This window comes from Carassius gibelio, chromosome B24 (assembly GCF_023724105.1).
Source record: "Carassius gibelio isolate Cgi1373 ecotype wild population from Czech Republic chromosome B24, carGib1.2-hapl.c, whole genome shotgun sequence".
NCBI lineage: Eukaryota > Metazoa > Chordata > Actinopteri > Cypriniformes > Cyprinidae > Carassius > Carassius gibelio.
This window is the reverse complement of record NC_068419.1, coordinates 14,847,921-14,875,889: the sequence shown is the minus strand read 5'-3', so window position 1 is coordinate 14,875,889 and position 27,969 is coordinate 14,847,921. Positions and strand designations below refer to the sequence as shown.

At 39.0% G+C, this 27,969-nt stretch overlaps 1 protein-coding gene across 1 annotated transcript; it reads left to right on the top strand.

The window, feature by feature from the left end:
- The first annotated feature begins 11 nt into the window (after window positions 1-11).
- ankha (ANKH inorganic pyrophosphate transport regulator a) lies at window positions 12-27,932 on the top strand. The gene is made up of 12 exons (XM_052596698.1): window positions 12-538; window positions 5,018-5,234; window positions 5,321-5,439; window positions 5,868-5,951; window positions 8,160-8,330; window positions 8,409-8,543; window positions 8,629-8,721; window positions 10,174-10,266; window positions 17,630-17,759; window positions 17,872-17,995; window positions 18,281-18,380; window positions 26,933-27,932. The coding sequence occupies exons 1-12, from the start codon at window positions 446-448 to the stop codon at window positions 27,059-27,061; spliced, it is 1,488 nt and encodes a 495-aa protein (XP_052452658.1). The 5' UTR covers window positions 12-445; the 3' UTR covers window positions 27,062-27,932.
- Window positions 27,933-27,969: the final 37 nt, after the last annotated feature.

Here is a 27,969-nt window from a genome sequence, read left to right as displayed (position 1 = left end):
AGATAGCATGTTTCTAAGACAAAGACGAACTAATATCCCCTAAGAAACAATAAATCAATGATCTTCATTCTTTGTAGCCTACCACTCCAGCAGGCTGGCGCGAGCAGCAGGAGAAGGTGCTTGGTGTTGTGAAGCCCCACGTGTGTTCTGCACGAGTATAAATAACACGCGCAAGTAAACAGCCGACAGAATTTCAACCCTTTAAACACGTAAATGCTCATGTTCAGCGGTTTCCTGCATCAGCACTTCGTGGCAGTGAGTTTTAATTCGTGGGAGAAATGACATGATGATAGAACGATACATGTTTGGATGACCTCATCGGAAGCGCTGAAAATGACAATCTCTCCAGTTTATCCAGTCTCACTTCAGACAGCTGATAGCCGCATGCCATAAAGCGACTCTTCGAGGACGAATGCCTTAAATATTTTTGTCATCATTTTTCATTATGGACTGTCTATCACGCAGTGCGTACTGGCCTCTTATTCGCTTTCTGCTGCCGCTAGCCATTACAAATATAGCCATCGACTTCGGAGAACAGGTGAGAAAAGATGCCTTGGAACCCGTGCGCTCATAGATTTTGACATGCAACCGCTTTTTACGGCGCGAACACATGTGCAGTGTTTGTAAATATACACTTGGGGCTTGTTTAGATGCGCGAATGTCAGTTTGAGTCCAGTGATGTTGGGTTAGTATTAGAAATTAATCTTAGAGTTGTGTAGTGGAGAGCTACTGTAAATGTTTTAGGTTCACATCCTACTAGAGTTGATCCCTGATCCTTGATGCTGTTCCCTGAAGTAAGGAAATGGTAGATGTTAAAAGTTGAAATATGAAATATGCACTTCTTTAAATGTGTGTAGCTAGCCCCGGCCTCCCCTCAGTGTAAATTGCTTTGAAGTGTCAGCCAAAGTCGGAGAACTTGTTGTCTAGATGCCTTTTGTCAGGCTATCTCTGGTGTCTACTGCATGGATAAGCAATTGCTTTAAATTATTGATTGAATTTCCCAAAATGCAATGGGTTTAAAGTCAGTTCTCGAGGATTTCATCTCTGTGTGTATGAGTTATCCACTTGCATAACATGCTGCCAAGTCTGACACTCTTTCTTACAGTAAAACAAAAGTCTAAATTGAGGGTTATGAACTGGTTACTGAGACAGAGGAAACTTCCAAACACATCTGCTTAGAATAAAAACCAGTTACAGTAGATTTCCTAAGTGAAATATGGGGTCAAGACCTAGTTTTATCTTTAAGATTAGTGGGTTTTTTTCATGCATTAAAAAAAAAACACAAAAAACAGATGGCAACAAAAACACAATGCACATAAACTGTACATGCATAGATGTACATACAGTACATACATTATGTGTAATCTTTATACTTTTCATACCACAGTTAACCATGTGATAACATCTTGTTTTGAACCTGTTGTCAGTTCCATAAATCGCACAAACTGTCCTTGCACAGTGTCACTATGGTTAAACCAACAGGGAAATATGTGAAAAGGCATGTTAGGAGCTCTGTTATGTCTTTGTTGTTTGAATATGTATGCCACAACTAGATGCTTTTACACTCGTCATAAAATAATTCACAGCGGGCCATATTTAACTGAAAGTTTCACTGTGAAGATAATCTCTGAAATTTGTAAGGATGGCCCGGGTTTTCCGTATTAGAGAGTTTTTTTTATGTTATCAGGAGGACATACCTCAGATATGCACTGAATGTTTAGTAATCAAAGGATGGTTCATCAAGTTCATGTGGGTACAAAACTCAGCCAAGTTGGGTTTGATAAATACATTAGTTTCAGGCAATGTTTTATATTTGCTCTTTTAGTCTGTGGTACACATTGAAGTTTAACATGTGTCTAGGTTTTTGTAAATTAGTGTTAGGGAAGTGACAGTCTTACTAAGTTACCGGTGTGTGTGTGTGTTTGAACTTATGTAACTGACATGTGAGTGTATTTCTAGCAGCACTCATTGTCTCTTTGTTTCTCTTGTTCTTGCTCTGCTATAAAACAAAGACTATAGAATACCCAAGACATGGCACTCGTAATAGTTTTGAATGGGGAAAAATGCAACACTCAATATGGCCGCTCTATCAAACAAAGCCCTGCCTTCTCAGCAAAAGAGCCAATCGCTAATCGGTTAAGTCACTAGTACAGCTGCCATAGAAGTCCCGGATGCTATAGAACGATCAGCATTCTGAGACGTGAGCTCAGGACTGGGCATGCGCACTGGCTGATCTAGCCTAAAAAAAAAAAAAGCTTTTTTAACTCTATTTTAGCAAAATAAACAACATTTATAATGCAGTTCTTGTCAGATTTAATTTGTGATTTCTCATATTTCAAAGAGATAAAGAGCTGCACTTGCATGCCCGAGAGGCATTTTAAAGATGGCAGCCGATTGACATGACTTGCCTTAAAGGATTTTTTTTTTAAATTAGGCTCATTTTCCAGCTCCCCTAGATTTAAACAGTTGAGTTTTACCATTTTCGAATCCATTCAGCTGATCTCTGGGTCTGGCGGTAGCACTTTAGCTGTAGCTTAGCATAGATCATTGAATCTGACAGTCAGCATCTCGCTCAAAAATGACCAAAGAGTTTAGATATTTTTCCTTTTTAAAACTTACAAACGCAATGATATTAGTTAGCGCCTAAAAATAGACTACCATTTGAAGTAATATCATTACACCTGCTGCACCCATGGTATGGCAACAAAGTTCCTTGATTATTACGCCGGAATGAAAGTATAGTTCTTAGCCATATCAGCCTAGAAAATCGCAACTTTTTATTTTCCGCTGGTCTTAGTACACAATGTAACTACAGAAGAGTCACGTTTTAAATGCGAAATTTAAATTCGTAATTTTTGAGCGAGATGCTAATGGTCTAATCCGTTTCAATGATCTATGGTATGCTACAGCTAAAGTGCTACCACCAGACCCAGAGATCAGCTGAATGGATTCAAAAAAAGGTAAAACTTCAATGTTTAACTCGAGGGGAGTTGGAAAATCCCCTAGAAAATGTTCCTTTAAATGGACTTTGGCTATAGGCAGCCACACAGATACTGGAAAGAAAGTTCAGTATAGTTTTCAGTATGGTCTATACAAGGCAGGGCTACACAGTTAATATAATTTCTAAATGCAATTACTTTAATATATTATGCCACAATTATGTAATCGCACAAAGCGGCAATTAATTGTTCAAAAGTCCAATCATGCTATTCTGCACACTTAAGATATATATATATATATATATATATATATATATATATATATATATATATATATATATATATAACATTATAAAACCATTCATATTTTTACTTTTTTTTATAATTTAAAGAAGAAACCAATCCATTTTTTGAGGCTTAATATTATAGAAAATCTCTAAAGGTTTTTCAGTTAGAGTGTTTTCAGCTTGTTTATTTTCATAAATTAATATAGCATACAGTTGCATCAAACAATGGTGTAAACATCATTCAATGTAAACTGTGATAAAATTAAAATCACACATTGGATCTTGATAAACAAAGTCTAATTTGTTGAAAACAAAATTATGTGGTAAAGTAAAAAAAATTACAGGCTGATCCAGTTTGCATATCTTTCATCATAACTCGTAATTCAAGTCAGTAGTGTTTATGGTCCCCATGTGTCTGTAGGCACTTCTGAGAATGTCTGGGCATGCTCCTGATGACATGGATTGTTTTCAGCGGGAACTCCTGCCAGAAATGGATCAGGGCATCACTAAGCTCCTGCACAATCTGTGGTGCTAATTAGCAGATTCGGATGCTCTAATACATAATATGCCAGAGGTTCTCAAGTGGATTCGGGTCTGGGGAATGAGTAAATATTAATAAATCTTTATTTTTAAAGGAAAGATCACATTTGTTTTCTTTTTAATTTTAAAAGTAGAAACCTCTGTTGTGCAGCAATTCGTTTGCCAAAAAATAAAAGTTTTTTTCATTTGATTAGGATAAATTAAATTGTTTTATGCTTTCGTGTGTTTACCAGAAAAATTAAGTACAATTTATATACCCCTATTATATACCCCTATGTAGGCTACTCTCACAGGAAACAGTCCTTGTCCTCTGTAAATTTTGCTGCACACATCTGAATATTTGGGTTGAAAAGTTCCGGCATAGTGTTGTAAATACAACTTAATTACTCATTATAGTTTCGCTTTCACAACGAAGCGCACAGCGTCTCCACGACATGCCCCAGTAGCAACAGCAAGAATAAATGATTGGCCCTCTTACTTTGTGTGAACATTTGGGTGAGTTTATGCAAACCTTTCCACACAGTGAAATAGACATGTAGGTCATATTAGAATGTGCAATTTTTTTGGAAGAAGTGGTTTTATTCTTTTATAAAGAATATGTCTTTGGATTTGAGTCTTTAGTCTTTGCAAATTTACAGATCTACTTTATGCACCAAGAGCTTGTAACACTCCAAAAATAATTTTTAAATTAAAGGAAATTTTAATTGCATCATATGATCCCTTTAAAGAGTGTAAAAGATTCATTATTTGTTTGCATTTTGTGATAAAATTTAATTTTAAAGGCTGAGACTTCGTGCTTTATTAAAAGTAACAAGCACAAAACCTATTGTGATTATTGGGTTGCTGATATGCTGCTACTAATAATAAATGGACATTGGACAATACAATAAGTATTATTTCCAAACATATATACTGTCAGTAAAACAGCCTGTGAATAGTCACATAACGTCATTTACCTCAGAAAAGACAACAATAAGGTAACGTAAGTCAGCAATTGTCTGTGGCCACCACCTGCAAAACCATTTCTTTTTTGTTGTCTCTCTGTGTTGCCTATCTAGTGCGTCCGTCATCAGTTTCACTTGCACGAAAGAAGATAAAACTGATTCACAATTACTTTTGCTTCCTATCCCTTTTTAGTTGTCTGGTGTTATACTGTGATCAATAGGTGTTTCCTTAAATTTTTTGAGCCATGCACACAGTAACAGTACACAGCAATGAAACATGCCCTTACTTTTCTTATGTCTACTTCAGGCTCTAAACAGGGGCATAGCTTCCGTGAAAGAGGACAGGGTTGAGATGTTGGCCAGCTATGGTCTGGCATACTCGCTCATGAAGTTCTTTACTGGACCCATGAGCGACTTCAAAAATGTGGGACTCGTGTTTGTCAACAGTAAGAAGGAGAGAACCAAGGCAGTCCTCTGTATAGTTGTGGCTGGGGTCATTGCCATCATCCTCCATATCCTAATAGGTGTGTCAGTCTTCTGAATAAAATTTCTAATTTCCACTGAGTTCTTCAATTGAAATCCTTTATTAAAAACTGTCACATTTCTCCAGCTTATACAGATCTGGGCTACTACATCATAAATAAGCTCCACCATGTTGATGATTCAGTGGGAAGCAAGACAAGAAAGGCATTCCTGTACCTCGCAGTATTTCCATTATTAGATGCAATGGTGAGTATGGACCTCATAATATAACTTTTTAACAGGAGATTCCATATCATCTTTTGGATTAGAATATTGGAAGTTTTTGTTGCATACTTTGCTTATGTACAATTTTACCTGGTAGTATGTTAAATAGTAAGGAGTATGGGCTATGGAAAAGCAAGAGTCAAACAAGATGTGTAAAAATTGCAGTTAATAGGCTATTACTTTTGTTATTACAAATGCAAATTTAGGATCACATTGAGTGCATTGCGGTATTTAGACTTTTGATCACTATGTTTTGTATACTGCAGTACTGTTGGCAATTATAGTTTCCATGTGGTATTCCATGCTTACAAACAATTCACCTACTGTGCACAGTATGCATACTGCAGAAATAGTCAAAGTAGAATGGTACATCTTTTTTTCATTTGTAATGATTTAATTTCCCTCCAAAGGCTTGGATTCATGCTGGCATCCTCCTCAAGCACAAATACAGCCTGCTAGTGGGATCTGCCTCTATCTCTGATGTTGTTGTACAGGTAGCCCTCTATAAACTGTTGTATGCCAACTTCCTGTCATAACCCCTTGTGCCACAATTATAAAAAAGTGTTGCATTTGCAAAAAAAAAAAAATAATAATAATAACAATGGCTGTTGCATGCATGTTTCAGAGTATGTTTAGATTTCACAAAACCAAAAAAAATCCAGCCTGGATTAAATCAGGTTCAGCAGGCTCACAGCATTTGATATAAATATTCTTTGTCATCTCAGTATTTGATCCAGAGTTTTTGAGCTCACATTTCTGCTGAAGATTAAGAGATGCTGTTATAAAAAATATAATAAATTAAATTGCATTTACAATGCAGAAATAAACGCTGCTCCTGCAGCAAAGACAGTATTGGAGTATACAAATGAATCAACTGAATTTTATAATTTGTATAGTTTCAGTGCTCAGAAGAAATCACATAAGTTTAGGCTTAGTCATTTTAAAAGTTTTTATTTATTAAAGCTATTTATATGTTTATTGTTAATTATAAGTTAATATAAATAATTATTATTCATGAAATATAAATAAAATAATTAACAGAAAAAGATGGGCGGTTTTGTCTCTGAAGTTTTTTCACTGTAAACTGCATTAATGTGGAGCAGAAGATACAGGGAGTGGCTTTATTACATCAGATATGTTACTTTGGTCACAGCTGATTGGTCCACTTTGGGTTTGCCCAGAATAAAACCTGCTCTGGAGCAGGTTATGCTGCAGTGTAAATTACCAAAGCGATGAACCCTGCTCAAGACCAACCCACCTTCCTGAGCCTGAAAACTCTGAGTTTGCTAACACTAAACACGAAATTATCTGGTTAAAATTAAACTGGCTTCATGCAACAGGCCTCAATTTTGAAATTATTAGATATCTTAAAAAACTCTAATACTGTGTAAAATGTTGCTTTTTTATTTTCTATTTGAAAATATTTGAAAATGTAATTTATTCCTGTGATGGCAAAGCAAAAGTTTTAGCATCCGTTACTTTATTTTGTGCTGCTTAGTTTTTGTGTGTGTAAACTGATACATTTTTCAGGATTCTTTGATGAATAGAATATTCTAAAGAACAGCATATTAAAAATAGAATTCTTTTGTAAGATTATGAATGTCTTTTCTGTCACTTCAGATTTTTTAATTCACAATTTAATGTAATCTTGCTAAATAAAAGTATTAATTTTTAAGCCAAAAAGCACTGACTGAACTTCTGAATGGTAGTATAAGTAAAAAATATATCATAAATTATATTATAAAGTTATTATAAAATTAAAAATAGACATACAGTACAGACCAAATGTTTGGACACACCTTCTCATTCAAAGAGTTTTCTATATTTTCATGACTATGAAAATTGTAGATTCACACTGAAGGCATCAAAACTATGAATTAACACACGTGGAATTATATATGGAATTATATACATAAAAAAAAAGTGTGAAACAACTGAAAATATGTCATATTGTAGGTTCTTCAAAGTAGCCACCTTTTGCTTTGATTACTGCTTTGCACACTCTTGGCATTCTCTTGATGAGCTTGAAGAGGTAGTCACCCTGAAAAGGTCTTCCAACAGTCTTGAAGGAGTTCCCCGAGAGATGCTTAGCACTTGTTGACCCTTTTGCCTTCAGTCTGCGGTCCAGCTCACCCCTAAACCATCTCGATTGGGTTCAGGTCTGGTGACTGTGGAGGCCAGGTCATCTGGCGCAGCACCCCATCACTCTCCTTCTTGGTCAAATAGCCCTTGATGCCTTCAGTGTGACTCTACAATTTTCATAGTCATGAAAATAAAGAAAACTCTTTGAATGAGAAGGTGTGTCCAAACTTTTGGTCTGTACTGGACATCACCTCAATAAGCACACCAAGACTGTAAAAAACATGACATTTACATTTTTTATTAATACATTTTTGCATTTAAAATATTATTTAATGTACATGATCTAATTAAACTAATATTAAATAGTTTAACATCTATAAAAATTTTTGCACATCATGTATATGCAAATCCCTGTTTTGTTTTAGATGTGCTACCTAAGGGCTATTTTGAGCACTTATTTTGCATTGCAGATTTGCATAGCGTGCAGCAGCAACAGTGTATCTTTTTTTCTTTTAACTATTGAATGCATAAATATTTTGGCAGGTTTTGTCGTGTGTTTAAACATGTACTTAAACCTGCCCAATATTTAATTGATTCTTGACTCTTCTGTTTGCCTGCAGATAATATTTGTGGCGATTCTTCTCCAGAGTAACCTGGAATGTTTAGAGCCTCTTCTCATTCCAATTCTCTCTCTGTACATGGGAGCTCTGGTGCGGTTCACTATCGTAGGACTGGGCTACTACTGCAACGTCCACAACAATATTCCGGAGTCAAGCAGCATCGAACAGGGGGTATGATTATCATCAAGAGCTTCACAGAACATTCATAATGTGGCATCCTATGCTCAAAGGACTTTTGTTCACTTCCAGGGCGACACCACTGTAAGGAAGATGCTAAGTTTCTGGTGGCCACTTGCCCTTATTTTGGCCACTCAGCGCATCAGCAGGCCCATTGTCAATCTGTTTGTCTCTCGGGACCTCGACAGCAGCGCTGCATCAACCGAAGTGAGCACTGTTGGGTTCTACAATGTACTAGAGTCAACAGTAACACACAGCAGCCTGTTCTAACTGAATTGTATGTGTTTGCTAGGCGGTAGCAGTACTCACAGCAACATATCCGGTTGGTCACATGCCCTACGGCTGGTTAACAGAACTACGTGCCGTCTATCCAGCATTCGATAAGGTAGGTGGTGGTTTTGACTAGGGCTGCGCGATATTGGGAAAAAATGACATTGCGATATTTTATTTTTCTGCGATATATATTGCAATATTTTTTCTTACAAACAAAAATGGGGTGAGCACACTTACATTCTCATTTTAAATGATTTAAACATCGACACCATCGTGTCAATTGATTAATATGCGCGAGGGAGAGAGAGCAAGACAGCACTCGTGTTGTTTGAAGATGGCTCGCTCTGTCTCTGTCTCTCTCGCGCGCGCTCTGTCTCGGTCTCTCTCGCGCTCTCTGTCTCGGTCTCGGTCTGTCTCGCGTGCGCCCTCTCTCTCTCTCTGCCCTATTAAACTTGCATGTGTTTTTCAGTCCTGTCAATGATAAACTTTCACTCTATGATGGTTAAGCTGTGCAATTAATCTGCGAATCACATTCGTCAAGGGCCGGGGAGCAGCTGGCCCGTACAGTTAATGAATAACAGATCAACAACGAAAGCCCACATCGCACATCCTGCGATGTGACTATCGTGGATTCGTACATCGCGATATCGATGCTTAAACGACACATCGTGCAGCCCTAGTTTTGACTATGAATGTCACAATGTTTTTTTACAGGCAAAAAAACTAATTTAATTTTTTTTTATTATTGTGATAGGATAGTTTAGAGTTGACATGAAGCGAATTGGGGGCGGGATCAGGAAAGGTCCTCTTGCTGGGAATTGAACTCGGGACACGCACAGCGCAACAACGCTACATGTCAGCATGCTGCCCACAAGGCTATCAACACTGACAAACTTATATAAAAATGTAGTTCCTGTCCAACTTTTTAATGTATATTATTATCTTTTGTTATTTGGTGAGAGAATTATGTAAGACCTCAGTAACTTTCATTTGTTTGGTTTGTGCTAAGACTTTGGAATGTTTTTTAGTCAACACCCGATGACTAGTTTTCACAATCAAATGTCTCGTCCTGTAGACCTGTAATTATGTACCATTCAAAGACCTACAAGAGTCAGATTAACATGTGCGTGATTCGACATGTTTAGGTTTTGCCTCTTTTTGATTAGAGACCCGACCAGTATCAGAATTCTGTGTGGTAGAAAAGAGGCGTTATTTTATGGTTGTGTTGGTAAGATTGAGTGAAAGATTTAGGTTGGGGAAAACTTGTTTTGTAACTTCTAAATTATGTTTTTCCTGCACTAGCACTCCGTGTTCATCTTGTAGACAAGAAAGAAAACAACATGCTTTATTCTTGATGCACATAGTTGTATAATGGGTGTGAAAACATCTTTCTTGTTTTGGATGGTGCAGATGAGCATGGTTTATGTATGGATTGAATATATAACAATTGTCTTTTCAAAAAAAAGTTTTTCCACATAAGCGTAATGGCTTAGCTTTTTATTTTAACCTGTATCATTTGGAGGATAAATAAATAATAGTATTTGTACTTCTTTTGTTTTAACAGAATAACCCTACTAATAAGTTAGCCAGTGGTCTGACAGTCACCAAATCACATATCAAGAGGTTCACCCTTTGCTGTTTTCTCCTCTCCTTAACGGTAAGGTTTATTAATCTATATGCAGATGAGCATTATATACTATTTCAAAGAGTTTCAGAAAGTGTAAAGTGTCAGAAATTCTGCATATATAATTACTGAAGTGTGCAGTATCATGGAATAGTTTTCACTGCTTAAAATCTTAAGGTCACCTACAGTAAAAAAATGTAAATAAAAATGAAAAAGTTTAGCCTGATTTACATGCATGTACCCAGAAGATATTTTCATAATGTTTTTAGTTTCATTTGGTATGTCAAGGATGAGTCTGTTTAGAACAGCTGCTCAAGTTCCAACATAAAACATTTCTGCACGTGAAAACGGTTTTCATTTTTCACATGCCATACTATCAGTAAACACTGATTTCCATTCCAATGTTGGTCATAAACCCATTTTTTCTGTTTACTGCTCTGACCTCAAGACCTGCAGACGAAAAACAAAAAAAACAACAACGGGTTAAAGTGAGTCACAAATTTTATAATGCAGTTCCAGCGGTTTGTGTCTCAAAACACCGCAAGGGTTGTTGGAAAGCAGAAGTTAGACATATGGTGAAGGTTTTACTTTTCACAGAAAAAAGTATCCATGTTGTAAACAGACAAATAAATGATCAGAAAACAAACTATGGAGCTTGCTTTAATGGGTTACAGTTTTTGCTGTTTGTTTTTGATTTCCATGACATGACTTGTAGGTGTATGTTTTGTAGTTACGGATTAGAGGATCAAATAAAATTGAAATGAAGAAAAACATGTTGGTAGATCTTGCACACCCACTTTTCTGAATGGAGATGTAACATCTGTACCAGTGGAGATGTCTCAAAACAGCCTGAAGATATATGGCGCATTTCCTGTTTTTTGTTTCATAATGACAGTAGAGAAAACAACAGATAGAGAATCCAAGTAACGATCAAAAAGTAACTGCACAAAGTTTTTATTTATCTATTTTTTGTTTTTTTTGTTTTGTGGAAGTGGTAGAAAATAAAAAATGTCGCTACTTCAATTGGACAGGTCTACAAGAATTCCTAGATTATCTTTAAATTGATATTGAAATATAAACTTTTGTTTTTAAATCTCTGCATAATCAAGCCCCATCATATTTCTCTAAGGCAGTCTCTATACTTTTAAACCAAATAGGTCCCTAAGATCCAATAATGTTGGTCTCCTCTCCATTCCTAGGTCGAGGTTCATTGCAGAGGTGATCGAGCCTTTTCTGTTCCTGGTCCTAGTCTATGGAACAAATTACCAGCTTTTATTAGAGCTGCGCCCTCTTCGCCAGTATTTAAGTACCTGCTTCAAAAACATCTTTTGTCAATAGCTTTTTCTGTTTCTAGCCATGTCAATTGTATTGTTATATTGTGTTTTGTGGTTTCTTATGTTTTATTTAAGTTGTATTGTACAGCACTTTGGATAAACCAGTAGTTGTGTTAAAGAAAGGAAGAAAGGAAGGAAGGAAGCAAGGAAGAAATGAAGGAAGGAAGGAAGAAAGAAAGAAATTAAAACGGCAAAGTCATAATGTTGGTAGTTTGTTTTTTATTGACAGTGCAAAACATCCACCCACACATCCATTGTCAGTGTCTGTTCATTTGAATTTCAGTGTAAAAGTGTTCGTGACTAGAACTGTGTTATGAGTGATCACTGAAAGTCAAAGTCAAGCGCACATTATTTGACTTAAGCCCATTGCCTTTAACTTGGTCAGATGTGGAGGATCTTTCACTGTAAACAGGCATGCCAGGCCTTTGTCAGGCTCTATTGAGTCAGAATAGAGGAATGCCCGTAGGCAGGGCGTCAAGCATGCTTAGTGCAAGACCATTGCATAATCTAGTCTTGCTGGAATGAGAAGAGTCTCATAACAAAGACACCATCAAAACTGACTGGCACATCTAAGATAAAGGTCCCTATTTTAACAATCTAAGCGCATGGTCTAAAGCGCATGGCACAGGTGCACTCAGGGCGTGTCAGAAACTACTTTTGCTAGTTGAACGATGGGAAAATGGTTGGTGCGCCCAGATGCATTATCTAAATGGGTTGTCCCTATTTTCTTAATGAGTAATGGTAGTTATTTGGGCGTAACGTGCAATAAACCAATCAGAGTCTCATCTCCCATTCCCTTTAAAAGCCAGTTGCGCTTGTGCCATAGCAGGTTCGCTATTTACATGGCGGAATGTAATTTTTTATTTGTAAAAGATTTTGTGAGCTGCTGCGCATTCTGTGTGTGTAATAAGCAAAGTGTACGCACGATATGCACATGCGATATAGGTGAATATTACTGACAGGTTTTTTAAATAACAAAGAAAAGATATTGCACCAGACTTAAGACCAGATTTGAATTGGTCTACGGCACAGCCTATTTTTAGTTCCTCAAAATAGCAACATGCCAAGAATGTGCCTAAACACATCTCGTTTTTTAAATCAACACACCCATGTGCACAAATGCATTTGCTATTTAAACAATGGAGTGCAGGACGAGAAAATGAGAAATGTGTCGGGCTAAAACTAGCAAAACGTCTCTAGGTTACGTATGTAACCCTAGTTCCTCGAGGGAACGAGACGCTGCGTCAAATGCGCTTTGGGGAACGCGCTTAGAATGAGCGACTCTGAATATCGTGTGTAATCAGTCCAATGGAAGAGCATGATGTCACAGGCGGGGTAACGTAAGCGATCAGGAAGCTATAAAAGCATGTGCTGCGCAGCTGGGGTGCCGGGGGTATGGCTCCGAGACACAGTGTCTTGTTCCCTTGAGGAACTAGGGTTACATACGTAACCTAGACACGTTCCTCTTCAGGAACTCGAGCTGTGTCAAATGCGCTTTGGGGAATGAGTACTAACGTCGCCAGACTACCAAACCCCTGCCTTGTGTGTATCCAAAGAGCACAGCTGAGGACAGGAGGACAGAAGTGCCTGGAGTGACTGGCATGTCTAGGCCATAGAATTTAACAAACGTAGAGGGCGTGGACCACCCCGCAGCGTTGCAGATGTCCAGCATGGATACACCTGCTAGGAAGGCCTTGGAGGCCGCCATACCCTGAGTAGAGTGAGCCTTGGCTCCCGACAGCGGGGGGCGACCAGAGGACTCATAGGTGGCGTTGATAGCCTCGACTATCCAGTGACTAATAGTCTGCTTAAAAGCAACAGAACCCCTCTTGGGGGGACCATAGCATACAAGCAATTGGTCAGTTTTTCTCCATAGGGCAGCTCTGTGGACGTATGTGTCCAGCGCTCAAACTGGACACATACAATTTAGCTTCGCTTGGTCGGGCTCCCGGAAGGGAGGAGGACAGAAGGCCTGCAGCACTACAGGTCGTGGTGTAACAGAGGGAACCTTGGGAACATATCCTGCTCGAGGGTATATGAACGCTTTGGCCATGCCAGGTGCAAACTCAAGATAAGTGGCGGTCACAGAGAGGGCCTGAAGATCTCCTACTCTCCGCAGAGAGGTGATAGCCAACAGAAAGGAGGTTTTAAGTGTAAGATGTCTGTCTGAAATATCTTGAATACTAATTACAGATGGACCCCGTCCTGGCGTACTCTCGCCAGAACTCCCGGGAGCAGAGCAATAGGGGGAAAGGCGTACAGACTCTCCATATCTGCTTCATCACCTCTGGGTGAAGTCTCAATTCCCTGGGCCTCGGCCCCTGCCGTGACAGTATGTCTGCTCCCATATTTAGTTTCCCAGGAATATATACTGCTCTAAATGAGAGGAGTTTGCTCTGGGACCACACCAGGATCTGGTGCGCCATCTTGTACAAAGGGCGCAAACGCAGACCTCCCTGGTGGTTGATGTAAGAGACCACAAATGTGTTGTCGGTGTGCACCAACACATGGTGACCCCTTAGGTCTGGGAGGAAGTGCTTCAGTGCACGATAAACTGCTAGCATTTCTAGACAATTGATATGCCATGTTAGATGGCGACCGCTCCACAGACCACGGCCAGGGTGTCCACTCATGACTACACCCCAGCTGTTGAGAGATGTGTCCGTCGCTAGTATTACACGGCGACAAGGAGCTCCCAGCACTGGGCCCTGATTCAAGAACCAAGGTTTCTTCCACATTTCTAAGGCACGGAGACAGCGCCACGTGACCTTGATAGTGCGAAGTAGACTGCCCTTCGGGGAAAATCCCTTGGTCTTGAGCCACCACTGTAGGGGTCTCATGTACAGCAGGCCAAGAGGTATCACGTTGGACCCAGCTGCCATCAGACCCAACAATCTCTGAAATTGTTTGACAGTAAGTGACTGGCCTTCTCTGACTCTCTCAACTGAGATGAGGATCGACTCGATACGAGCAGGGGACAGTCGTGCCTGCATCGCGGTCGAATCCCATACTACGCCTAGATAGGTGGTTCTCTGAACCGGAGAAAGTACACTCTTCTTGGCGTTTATTCTCAAACCCAGCTCCCCCATATGTGCGAGAACGACATCTCGATGCCAAGCCGCAACCTTCTCTGACTGAGCTAAAATCAACCAATCGTCGATGTAGTTGAGAATGCGGATGCCCTGCATTCGCAGGGGGACCATAGCCGCGTCTACACATTTTCTGAACGTGCGGGGTTAGAGTGCAAGGCCAAAGGGATGTATTCAATATTGGTAAGCTTCGCCCCCGAAAGCGAACCTCAGAATCTTCCTGTGTTGTGGAAGGATGGATATGTGGAAGTATGCATCTTTGAGATCTATTGTGACAAACCAGTCCTCTGACCTGATAAGAGCTACAACATGCTTGATTGTGAACATTCTGAACTTCAATCTCATAACTGAACGATTTGAGACCCTCAAGTCTATAATCCGATGTAACACCCCATCCTTCTTTGGAACTATGAAATACCGGCAGTAAAATCCGGACTCCCTGTCTTGAGGAGGGACCACCTCGATGGCCTCCTTCTCTAATAGGGTTTTCACTTCTTGTTCCATAATCAGACCCTGCCTGGGGCCGACTATCTTCAGGAGGACCCCGTTGAATATTGGCAGCGCAGAGCTGAACTGAATATGATAGCCTTTTTCTACTGTGTGCAGGACCCATCGAGATACATTTGGCAGTAGTTTCCATGCTGCTAAAAAATCTACTAAGGGAATTAGTCACCAGAATCAGATTTCTGGTGTAAGAGGCCCCCGCAGGGGCGGCGAGTGTCTCAGGCCCGTAACGCGCACAGGCGGAAGATACTGAGACCGATGCTCCCTGGGGACCGCTGCGCCCTGGAACACTGGCAGAGTTGGCAGACCGGCCCCCAGAGGGCGCTGAGGCGAAAAGGGCACCGTGTACTGCGGTGTGTACCACTCTACCCCAGCAGAGGCTGCCCTCTGAAACCCTGGGATTTTGGCATCAGGGTTTCTTGGCCGAGGACTTCTTAGCTTCTTTAACTGCCCTGAGATCTTGTTTGGGCCTAGAAGACCTCTGCGGAGAGCGTCGCTGGGACTCTCGTTCCCGACGCAGAGGAGCACGAGAGGTGATGCTCTGTTTCTGTGCCTCTCGATACGAGGAGCTAGGGTGCGGCTGGGGCATCTCCCACCCAGATGCCCAGAGGGAGCGACGAGGGAGGAAATTATGGATTGCCGCCACTTGTTTGCGGGCCTCCTGAAACCTGTCGACGACAGAATTGACTGTGTCACCGAACAGACCAGTAGGCTGGATTGGGACGTCCATGAGGCAGACCCTGTCCCGCTCTTTCATATCGGACAGGGTCAACCATAAGTGCCTCTCCGTGGCCACCATAGCTGCCATGGACTGCCCAATTGCTCAGCCGGTCTCCTTGGTGGCGCGGAGGGAGAGATCAGCGGTCCTTCTTAACTCAGATATATCGTGTGACTTGATCTCCTCTCCCTCGTCTAGCTCCTTAAGCAGGTCGGCTTGGTACGCCTGTAACACCGCCATGGTGTGCAGACAAGCACCAGCTTGACCTGCAGCCGCATACCCTTTGCCCACCAAAGCCGATGTTGTTCTGAGTGGCTTTGAGGGCAGTGCCGGTGCCTTCAGTGACTATGCCGCAGAGCGTGCTTCCGACTCCAGGTATTGGGCACCGGATCTGGCGGAAGTGGAAGGAGATAGGGACTGGCCCGTCTCCATTCCCTCCACCAAATCCACTTGCGAACCTCACGAGTGCAGCCGCTGTTCTGCCTCGGCAGAAGTGGGACCAGCACCGCGGGGAACGCTGGCGAAGGCCCCCTCCTCAAAGAGGGCCCTCCGGAAACGAAGCAGCCACACCGACATTTGCTCACAGCTCACCCCCTCAAGAGCCAACTCAGCGTGCTTTGCTCCCAGGCAAACCATGCATAAGCTGTGTGTATCCCCACCCATTATATATCGCGGGCAGGGAGGAACACACAATCTATAACGTGATTTCCAATCGCCTTCACTATGTTTTGATTTCGCCTTGCTCTTTGGCATGTCTACGAGCTCTAACTGGACAGACAACAGTAAATAAGACTCACAAGACAAACAAGTGACATTCCCACACAGAGCGCTTGCTGAAAGACGCGAAGCTGATGCGAAGCTGACGCCAGCTGCGCGGCACGTGCTCTTCCATTGGACTGATTACACACAATATTCAGAGTAGCTCACGCTAAGCGCGTTCCCCAAAGCGCATTTGATGCAGCTCAAGTTCCTGAAGAGGAAATACACTTGCGCTGTGCCTTGCACCATATTGCACAGGGTGTATGATAGGGCCCTAAGAGTAATGAAGGAATTAAACTAAATGTACACTTAGACATAATGCATATAGTGATTCTTTCAGTAGTGGCACTACAATAAGGTTCACTTTGTTAACATTAGGTATACATTATTGTTCCAGAGTTGGAGGTTAATGGGTTTTTGGATACATTAAATGGAAAAGAAATGACAGTATTGACACTTAGGGACCATATCAAGTGAAGTGACATACAGCCAAGTATGGTGACCCATACTCAGAATTCATGCTCTGCATTTAACCCATCTAAAGTGCACACACACAGCAGTGAACACACACACGGAGCAGTGGACAGCCATTTATGCTACGGCGCCTGGGGAGCAGTTGGGGGTTCAGTTGTGGTATTGCCAGCCTAAGACACAAACCCACAACCTTATTGTTAGGAGTCAAAATCTCTAACCACTAGGCCATGAATTTCCCACATCAGCATTATCAGCATATTAAAATAATTTCTGAAGGATCACATAACTTAAAACTGGAGTATTGGAAGCTGGATTAATTGCTTTGCCATGACATTTTTAATTTTAATTTTTACATTTTTTTTTTTTTTTTAATTAACATTTTTGTTTTTAAATCTCTGTATAGTCAATGACCAAAAACTTTTCAGTGGCAGTGTTTACTTGTATATTTGGTGAAGATTTTTGTTCCAAAACTGAAAAATTAAGTAATTTGTGCTCATACCTGTGTCTGTGCTTTACAGATGTGTTTCATTGTATTCTGGACACCTCATGTTTCTGAACGCATTCTGGTAGATGTCATTGGGGTGGATTTGGCCTTCGCACAGCTCTGCATCATTCCTCTGCGAGTCTTTTCCTTCTTCCCTGTGCCTGGTACCTTAAAGTCTTTTCTTTAACCTTTTATTTTACTTTCTACTGCATGTGACTTTACATGATTTACAGTGCATTATATCAATGTGAACTTCTGTCTGTGTTTTTCTATCAGTTACGGTTCGAGCTCATCTGACAGGATGGTTAATGACGTTAAAGAGAACTTGCGTGCTGGCACCTAGTTCAGTTCTGCGCATTGCTGTGCTCATCACCAGCCTTCTGGTTCTGCCTTACATGGGGTTAGTATACAGAAGGAATATACAAATATGTTAAATACGCAAAATGCATCTCATGAAATATCTTCTTAATGTGCTTCCCTGCTCAGTATGTGATTTGTGAAGTAATTAGCTCTCATGCTGCCTCTGAATTTTTAGCGAGTCTAAAAATAAACCATTTCAAATCCCTGAATTTTGTGAATTAAATAGGATAGTGCTCCTCAGTCAATGCAGACTGATGTAGCAACTTTTACAATAAGCTCAGAAAAATTGTCATTTAAATGCTTTTTTGGGTTTGTCTTTGTGCAGAGTGCATGGTGCCACATTGGGAGTGGGGTCTTTATTAGCAGGATTCATGGGGGAGTCCACCATGGTTGCAGTGGGTGCCTGTTACGTATACCGAAAACAGGTAAGAAGCAATCATACTGCAAAAAATGCTTTTCTATCTTAGATTTTTGTCTTGTTTCCAGCCAAAATATCTAAAAATCTCAAGCAAAATAATCTTATTTCAAACAGAAAACAAGATTATTTTGCTTATCCCATTGGCAGATTATTTTGCTTGTTTCAAGCACAAGCTCACTTAGATTCTACTTTTTTTTTTAAAACAAAACAATAATTTTACTTGTCTAGAAAATCCTTCTTGGTTTAAGAATTTGTAGATATTTTGACTGAAAACAAGACAAAAAGTCTAAGATAGAAAAGCATTTTTTACAGTGCAGACCGAAGAAGACAGTGGTTCTGCAGAAATCTTACATTTTGTGTCCTATCTACCTTACTTTGCAATGTAAATAAAGCGATTATTAGGCTCTATAGATATACAGATGAGTGCAGAAAACATAATGCTGTTAGCTGTTTATGTGTTTATGATTAAATTAAATTAAACTAATATGATAACAAATCAGTTTGCAACAACAAACAGCATAATGGACTGTACAGATAAAATATCTGGAAGCAGATGGCACCGGACGCCTAACACATTTAAGATAAAAAATAAAATAAAAATTCCACATAATGTTCATTACTGTTGCTCCTCTTTGCCCCGCCTTTCTGAAATGCATCGATTTTTACAAAGCTCATCGTTCTGAAAAGCGAGGTGTGTTCTAATTAGCCAGCTATCCAGTGCAATGATTGGCCAAATACCTCAAGTTTGTGTTAGAAGGAGGGTGTGTTAGAATGAGCCATTTTAAGAGGGCGTGGTTGATTCTTAACTTATATAAAGAATATCTCTTTGGATTTGAGACTTAAATCTTTGCAACTATACAGATCTTCTTTATGCACCAAGAGCTTGTAACACTCCAAAGAGAAAGGAAATTTTAATCGCATTATATGACCCCTTTAACTAAGAGTTTTCCCTCAAATTAACTCCTAATTTGCTGCTAATTCATAGTAAGGTTGTTGTTCTAGTAATTACAGGTAGGATCATACAAAATGGTATTGTTATTTTTATTTAGTACTGACTTGAATAAGATATTTCAAAACATTTACAGGTGCATCTCAATAAATTAGAATGTTGTGGAAAAGTTTATTTCAGTAATTCAACTCAAATTATTACGGAAGTTCTAAGCGTCCATGCATTATAATATTTTTTCTTCTTGTTTTCTCGTTATAACGACTACATTTTCTCGTTATCTGGACATAACGAAGTTCGTTTTCTCGTTATAACAACTTCATTTTCTCGTTTTCTCGACATAACGAAGTTCGTTTTCTCGTTATAACAAATTAATTTTCTCAAAGAAGTTACAAAACTGCGCCAGCAGGTGGCACTATAGACCTGAATATAACTGATGAGGTGTTGTACACTATCCACTTTACTGTACGCGGACCTTCCTCGTGATCGCTATAATTTGTGCAGTCTTCATTACTGACATTTAATTAATTCATAAATCAATCAATCAATCAATCACCTTTATTTATATAGTGCTTTAAACAAAATACATTGCGCCAAAGCACTGAACAACATTCATTTGGAAAACAGTGTCTCAATAATGCAAAATTATAGTTAAAGGCAGTTCATCATTGAATTCAGTTATGTAATCTCTGTTCAGTTGAAATAGTGTCTGTTTTAATTTGCAATCAAGTCAATGATATCGCTGTAAATGAAGTGACCCCAACTAAGCAAGCCAGAGGCGACAGCGGCAAGGAACCGAAACTCCATCGGTGACAGAATGGAGAAAAAAACCTTGGGAGAAACCAGGCTCAGTTGGGGGGCCAGTTCTCCTCTGACCAGACGAAACCAGTAGTTCAATTCCAGGCTGCAGCAAAGTCAGATTGTGCAGAAGAATCATCTGTTTCCTGTGGTCTTGTCCTGGTGCTCCTCTGAGACAAGGTCTTTACAGGGGATCTGTATCTGGGGCTCTAGTTGTCCTGGTCTCCGCTGTCTTTCAGGGCAGTAGAGGTCCTTTCTAGGTGCTGATCCACCATCTGGTCTGGATACGTACTGGATCCGGGTGACTGCAGTGACCCTCTGATCTGGATACAGACTGGATCTGGTGGCCACGGTGACCTCGGAACAAGAGAGAAACAGACAAATATTAGCGTAGATGCCATTCTTCTAATGATGTAGAAAGTACGGTGTTATGTGAAGTGTTCCGGTTCCAGTTTACCTAATTAATGCAGCCTAAAAATCCTTTAACGGATTTGGATATTAAAAGCATATTAGTATGTTATGTGTATGCCAGGTTAAAGAGATGGGTCTTTAATCTACATTTAAACTGCAAGAGTGTGTCTGCCTCCCGAACAATGTTAGGTAGGTTATTCCAGAGTTTAGGGGCCAAATAGGAAAAGGATCTGCCGCCCGCAGTTGATTTTGATATTCTAGGTATTATCAAATTGCCTGAGTTTTGAGAACGTAGCGGACGTAGAGGAGTATAATGTAAAAGGAGCTCATTCAAATACTGAGGTGCTAAACCATTCAGGGCTTTATAAGTAATAAGCAATATTTTAAAATCTATACGATGTTTGATAGGGAGCCAGTGCAGTGTGGACAGGACCGGGCTAATATGGTCATACTTCCTGGTTCTAGTAAGAACTCTTGCTGCTGCATTTTGGACTAGCTGTAGTTTGTTTACCAAGCGTGCAGAACAACCACCCAATAAAGCATTGCAATAGTCTAACCTTGAAGTCATAAATGCATGGATTAACATTTCTGCATTTGACATTGAGAGCATAGGCCGTAATTTAGATATATTTTTTAGATGGAAAAATGCAGTTTTACAAAGATTGCGATCAAGTAGCACACCTAGGTTCCTAACTGATGACGAAGAATTGACAGAGCAACCATCAAGTCTTAGACAGTGTTCTAGGTTATTACAAGTAGAGTTTTTAGGCCCTATGATTAACACCTCTGTTTTTTCTGAATTTAGCAGTAAGAAATTACTCGTCATCCAATTTTTTATATCGACTATGCATTCCATTAGTTTTTCAAATTGGTGTGTTTCACCGGGCTGCGAGGAAATATAGAGCTGCATATCATCAGCATAACAGTGAAAGCTAACACCATGTTTCCTGATGATATCTCCCAAGGGTAACATATAAAGCGTGAAGAGTAGCGGCCCTAGAACTGAGCCTTGAGGTACTCCATACTGCACTTGTGATCGATATGATACATCTTCATTCACTGCTACGAACTGATGGCGGTCATATAAGTACGATTTAAACCATGCTGATGCACTTCCACTGATGCCAACAAAGTGTTCAAGTCTATGCAAAAGAATGTTGTGGTCAATTGTGTCAAATGCAGCACTAAGATCCAATAAAACTAATAGAGAGATACACCCACGATCAGATGATAAGAGCAGATCAATAATCAGATAAATGTTAAATGCTTGTATCAATATGAATATTTTGTGTATTAAGTTCCTGCTAGATACATGAGTTTCACCAACGCGTTCTGTGTCATAAAATAACTGCTTATCAAAACCAAGGTTGACATCACTGTTTTCTGTTTATCTACAGTAGGACGGGATTTAACGATGTAGGCTGATGTGCTTCTTTTCCTTATTACTAATCTTTATTGTTAACCATATTGATGAGAAATGTGATGTATATGTAAAATCCATAGGCTAATTTAATTCTGTTTTGTTCTATAATGTTGTAATCATTTTTTTTCTACACACACACACACACACACACACACTACACGTAGTCCTACACATGGACGCTCTTTTCAAACAGAAGCTTGTAACACACATGATATCTGCCACATCATATAATGACTACTACAAATTACAAATTATATATAATTTTATTTCAAATAAAGGGAAAATGAAAAGTGAGTTTAATCCAAGCAGCTCTAATTTCGCGGTGTTGCCATTTAAACATGTTAATTACAAAAACAAAACGTTCATTGTACTGTCTCTGGAAAAATCAACAGTGATTGATCAGCCTTTATTTATATACAGTATTGTAGACCTTATTACCTAGGCGAAGCTAAATTTGCTGAAATATAGGCTACAGTAAGAGCGCCTGCATGGTTGTCCATCAGATGCCTGTCAAAGTTGAGTTTGTTACTATAGCAACAGCAAAACTGTCATGTTGTTATAACGAGAAAACAAACTTGCGTTATGTCGAGATAACGAGAAAAATAAGTCGTTGTACCGAGAAAACGAACTTCGTTATGTCGAGATAACGAGAAAATTAAGCCGTTATAACGAGAAAAAAAAAGGAAAAAAATATATATAATGCATGGCCGCTTAGAACTTCTGTAAATTATGGAACTCGTGTATTAAATAAATTCATTGCACATAGACTGAAGTAGTTTAAAGTCTTTCAGTCCCTCCAGAAAAACGTGGATTTTTTTTGTGATTGTTGCGGGCAAAAATCCTTGATTATGCGGCAGGTTTTCTTAAAAAATGCAATGGAATATGCGGGATATTTTTGCAATCTTATGCGATGAAATTGCGGGAACTTGCAAAAACATGCAAGTTTGATGAAAAAGAGAAAAAAAGGTGACCCCTCCCCCCAACACCCTGTTATCACTAGGCTACTACCTCACTGTAAAGAGTCATTTCTTATGACTTCCTATGATAAGCAAGCATACTAAATCACAGAATATTTAAGTTCTCATTCTGTTTTATTTCAGACCTTAATTAACACATGGCTCAAACTTACAAAACATTGGGTCAAACAAGTTCTCTAGCTTAACAAAAGGAATATTCAACTACTTCTGTAAAAATGAATACAAATAAAATATACACACAAATATACAAATGCTGTTTTACAGGAATTGCAAAGTGCAATCTCTTATTGCAACGTAAATTATTTTACATACTACTAATGTACTTACAACTGTAAGGTTTTGGTACTATTCTGTAACAAAAAAGTACAATCTTACACCTGTAGAGGTGCATCAACTTCTGAATGAAACTACAACAGTCCACTGTGAAAATGAAAACTAACTGCGTAGCCTTTAACACTGGCCTATCATTCGCCATCCTCATCCGTCTGTCAAAATAATTTGCCCCCACTGTCATGTAACACACCGGGTAACTGCTTCGCGTGGTCTTTTGTGCTTATTTTTGTTGGCAGATGAGAATGATTTGCGTCCTTCACCCTGGTTTCACCGCGGGCTTCACAGATGATGTTCACGTCGCGCAATTACGTCACTTCATAAGGTTCCCATTGGAAAATAATGGCGATTTACTTGTGTGAAGTAAAAGCAACATTTTTCAACTTTCTGCTAAGATATATGTGACTTTTTTACAACAAAAATTATTATGATTATGAAATCATGCGACCTCCGCATATTTTGCTTCCTGAAATTGGGATTTTATGCGGCGAAAGTGCGGCGTATTTAAAAAAATGCGACCTCCGCATAAATATGCGGCCCTTGGCTGATTATGCATTAAATCACGCGATCGCATAATCGCGTTCTTCTGGATGGACTGGTCTTTTGTTCTTTTAATTGTGATGATTTCGGCTCACATTTAAAAAAAAACACCAATCGCAATAAATTTGAATATGGTGACATGCCAATCAGCTAATCAACTCAAAACACCTGCAAAGGTTTCCTGAGACTTCAAAATGGTCTCTCAGTTTGGTTAACTATGTTACATAATCATGGGGAAGACTGCTGATCTGACAGTTGTGCAGAAGACAATCATTGACACCATTCACAAGGAGGGTAAGCCACAAACATTCATTGCCAAAGAAGCTGGCTGTTCACAGAGTGCTGTATCCAAGCATGTTAACAGAAAATTGGGTGGAAGGAAAAGTATGGAAGAAAAAGATGAACTACCAACCTAAAGAGAACCGCAGCATTATGAGGACTGTCAAGCAAAATTATTTAAGAATTTGAATGAACTTCACAAGGAATGGACTGAGGCTGGGGTCAAGGCATCAAGAGCCACCACACATAGACGTGTCAAGGAATTCGCTGAACCACAGACAATGTCAGAGGCGTCTTACCCAGGCTAAGGAGAAGAAGACCTGGACTGTTGCCCAGTGGTCCAAAGTCCTCTTTTCAGATGAGAGCAAATTTTGTATTTCTTTTGGAAACCAAGGTCCTAGAGTCTGGAGGAAGGGTGGAGAAGCTCATAGCCCAAGTTGCTTGAAGTCCAGTTTTATGTTTCCACAGTTTGTGATGATTTGGTGTGCAATTTCATATGCTGGTGTTGGTCCATTGTGTTTTTTGAAAACCAAAGTCACTGCACCCATTTACCAAGAAATTTTGGAGCACTTCATGCTTCCTTCTGCTGAACAGCTTTTTGAAGATGCTGATTTCATTTTCCAGCAGGCACCTGCCCACACTGCCAAAAGCACCAAAAGTTGGTTAAATGTCCATGATGTTGGTGTGCTTGACTAGCCAGCAAACTCACCAGACCTGAACACAGAGAATCTATGGGGTATTGTCAAGAGTAAAATGAGAAACAAGAGACCAAACAATGCAGATGAGCTGAATGCCACTGTCAAAGAAACCTGGGCTTCTATACCACCTAATTAAAGAAAATTAATTAAAGTAAAAGGAGCCTGTACCAACTATTTAGTACATGTACAGTAAATTCTTGTTTTATTGATCTTCTGAAGTATTCTAATTTGTTGAAATAGTGAATTGGTGGGTTTTTGTTAAATGTGAGCCAAAATCATCACAATTAAAAGAACCAAAGTCTCTGTGCACTGAATTTATTTAATAAACAATTTTCACAATTTGAGTTGAATTAATGAAATAAATTAACTTTTCCACGACATTCTGATTTATAGAGATGCACCTGTACATATAGTCCACATGAGAAAATAATAATACCTAATTCAAAAGTTTGGATATGCTTGATTTTTAATACTGTGTTGTTACCTGAATGATCCACAGCATTACTTAATTATCTATTTGTGATAGTTGTTCGTTATATTTTACAATAATTTGAAATAGATTTTAACCTTTTATGACCATTTTTTCATTTATAAAGCCTTTTTTCTTTAAATGTGCATAATCTTTTCAGTCAAATAATTCAACTGTTACCAGTCCAAAATCAGTATTGACAAAATTAATATTTGCAATGCGGAGGAAACACAGAAGCTACATTACGAGGGGCATTTAGATTAAAAAAAAAAAAAAATACTTTAAATGTGAAATTACTGCACACTATGTCTCCATGACTTGCCACTGGCGGCATCAGCAAGAATAAAAGTTATGCCTTCTTTCTTTGCATGAAGATTTGGGCGGTGTTACGCAAATCTTCCCACATGGTGACATAGAAATGTAGGGGCATATTTAAACGAGGCATTTTAGGATGGCGAGGACAAGTCTTAACTATTATAAAGAATATGGCTTTGGGTTTAAGACTTCAGTCTTTGCAACTTTAAAGATCGTCTTTATGCACCAAGAGCTTGTAACACTTCAAAGAGAAAAGAAAAATTTGAATTGCATCATATGACCCTTTTAAACTGCCTGCTGTTTGTCAGAATTTTTTTTTTCAGGTCCCACAAATTCTATGATTTTCCAGCATCTTTTGCATATTTGAACCCTTTCCAACAATGGCTATATAATTTTGTGACCAATATTTTCACAATGAGCTCAACTGAGGGACTCAGTCGCAGCTATTATACACAAGGTTCAAACAGTCACTGATGCTCCAGAAGGTACAACACTGCATTAAGAAGCTGGGGGTGAAAACTATGAAAAAAAAAAACAAGATGTGTAAATTTTTTCTTATTTACAGGAAAATAAATTGCCTTTCAGAAGTTACAGAAGATACTTACATGTTTCCCAAAACACAAAATAAGTTCTTTTTTTACCCTGATTTTCAAGTTCAAATTCAAACTCATTGTGTTTCCTTCTGGAGAATCAGTGAGTGTTTGAACTTTTTGTAATAGTTGCATGTAAGTCCCTTAGTTGTCCTCAGTGTGAAAAGATAGATCTCAAAATTATACAGTCATTGTTGGAAAGGGTTCAAATATGCAAAAGATGCTGGAAAACTTTGTGGGAGTTGAAGGATTTTACTGAAGAATAGTTTATTCAGGATTCATGAACAACTATCACAAAATTTTTTTAAAATAAAATAAAAAATAAACAGCTGTGGATAATCCAGGTAATAATCCAGTATTAAGAGTCAAGCATATGTAAACAGTTGGACAGGATCACTTTTATAAATTCCACTATATTTTTCCGACTATAATTTAAACATCTTTTATGTGAAATATCTTAATTCAGGTCAGTACTAAATAAAAAGTAACATGCATTTTGTATGATCCCTCATATTTTGGTAAAATAATTAACATTTTGCAGATTCTGCAAAGTGTATGTAAAATGTTGACCATAGCTGTATTTGTTTAGGTATTGGGTAGGGTATATGATCATGCAGAATATGGCATTAATATGCTAGTAAAATTCATGTTAATAAGCAACTAGTTGATAGTGAATAGTGCTCTCTAATCAAGAGTGTTACCAAAACATGCTTTCAGACTTTTAAAATCCTCGTGTTTTATATCTCTTCTGTAGTATGTATCACTCTCACTGTCTGTTTACAGAAGAAATCCCCAAAGGCAGAAATGGTTGTGGAGGACAACTCTTCCCCGATGAATGAAGTCACCTCCAGGACGGAGTTAGATGTCCCTGAAGAGGCTGAGAATGAGCTGGTGGAAACAGAAGATGAATGAATCAAGGCATGGGAAGAAAAACAGAGGTGGAAGATACATGTTTTCCTTTCATTTGCAGATGAAGTGCAGTATGACGTCTTGGATTTTTGACATCAAGAAGCAACTAGTACTTTATCAGTAGAATATTTGTTTTCTTTTCTTTTTTACATTTCTACAATCCCTCCATTACCCCAGTGGAATTGGCAACTTGATTGATGCTTGTATGGGGCAGAATAAGCAGATTTGCATATCTACATCAACTGCACTCCTGCACTTTTTGCACTGAGGCATATTTACACAGATGTCTTCCCAAGCTCCTGTTCTGCAGCCTGTGAATATTTTGCCCGAAATAGATCATTACAATCAGAAAACAAATCCTTGCTGAAAGACTGCAACAAGAACACGCTTGAAAATGTGTTTATTATCTGAACTTTGACCCTGAGGCATAACGTCCATTTCCTCTTGCCTTGAGACGCACAAATAGTTACACTTTGAGTGTATTATAACTTGCTCAAGAGGAATTTATTTTAATGACTTGGGGCACATACCAGATATATTTGACTGTTTAAGTTGATTTATTTTTGTATTCACTGCACAAATTCAGGTTTTGTATACTTTGCAAATGTCACTATGGAGATATTTAGGTCGGAAGATCATACAAAAGAATATTTATTTGAGCTTTTGTGAAAGCATGAACAGATCATTTCTGATCAAATCTTATTTTCCAGAAATTTACTGTAAGTTTCACTTTCAATATCTGTTTTGTCAAAGTATTCATTGGAATGCAGGTTTTAGGTACTATTTTACTTTAGGGGCTTGTGTTAGTAAGTGCTTGTGGTCTAACTGAATAACCGCTCATATGTCAGCACATACAAATAAACTAAGCACATTATGGTTATTAAACAAATGTTGTGCTAAAGGTTTTTTTT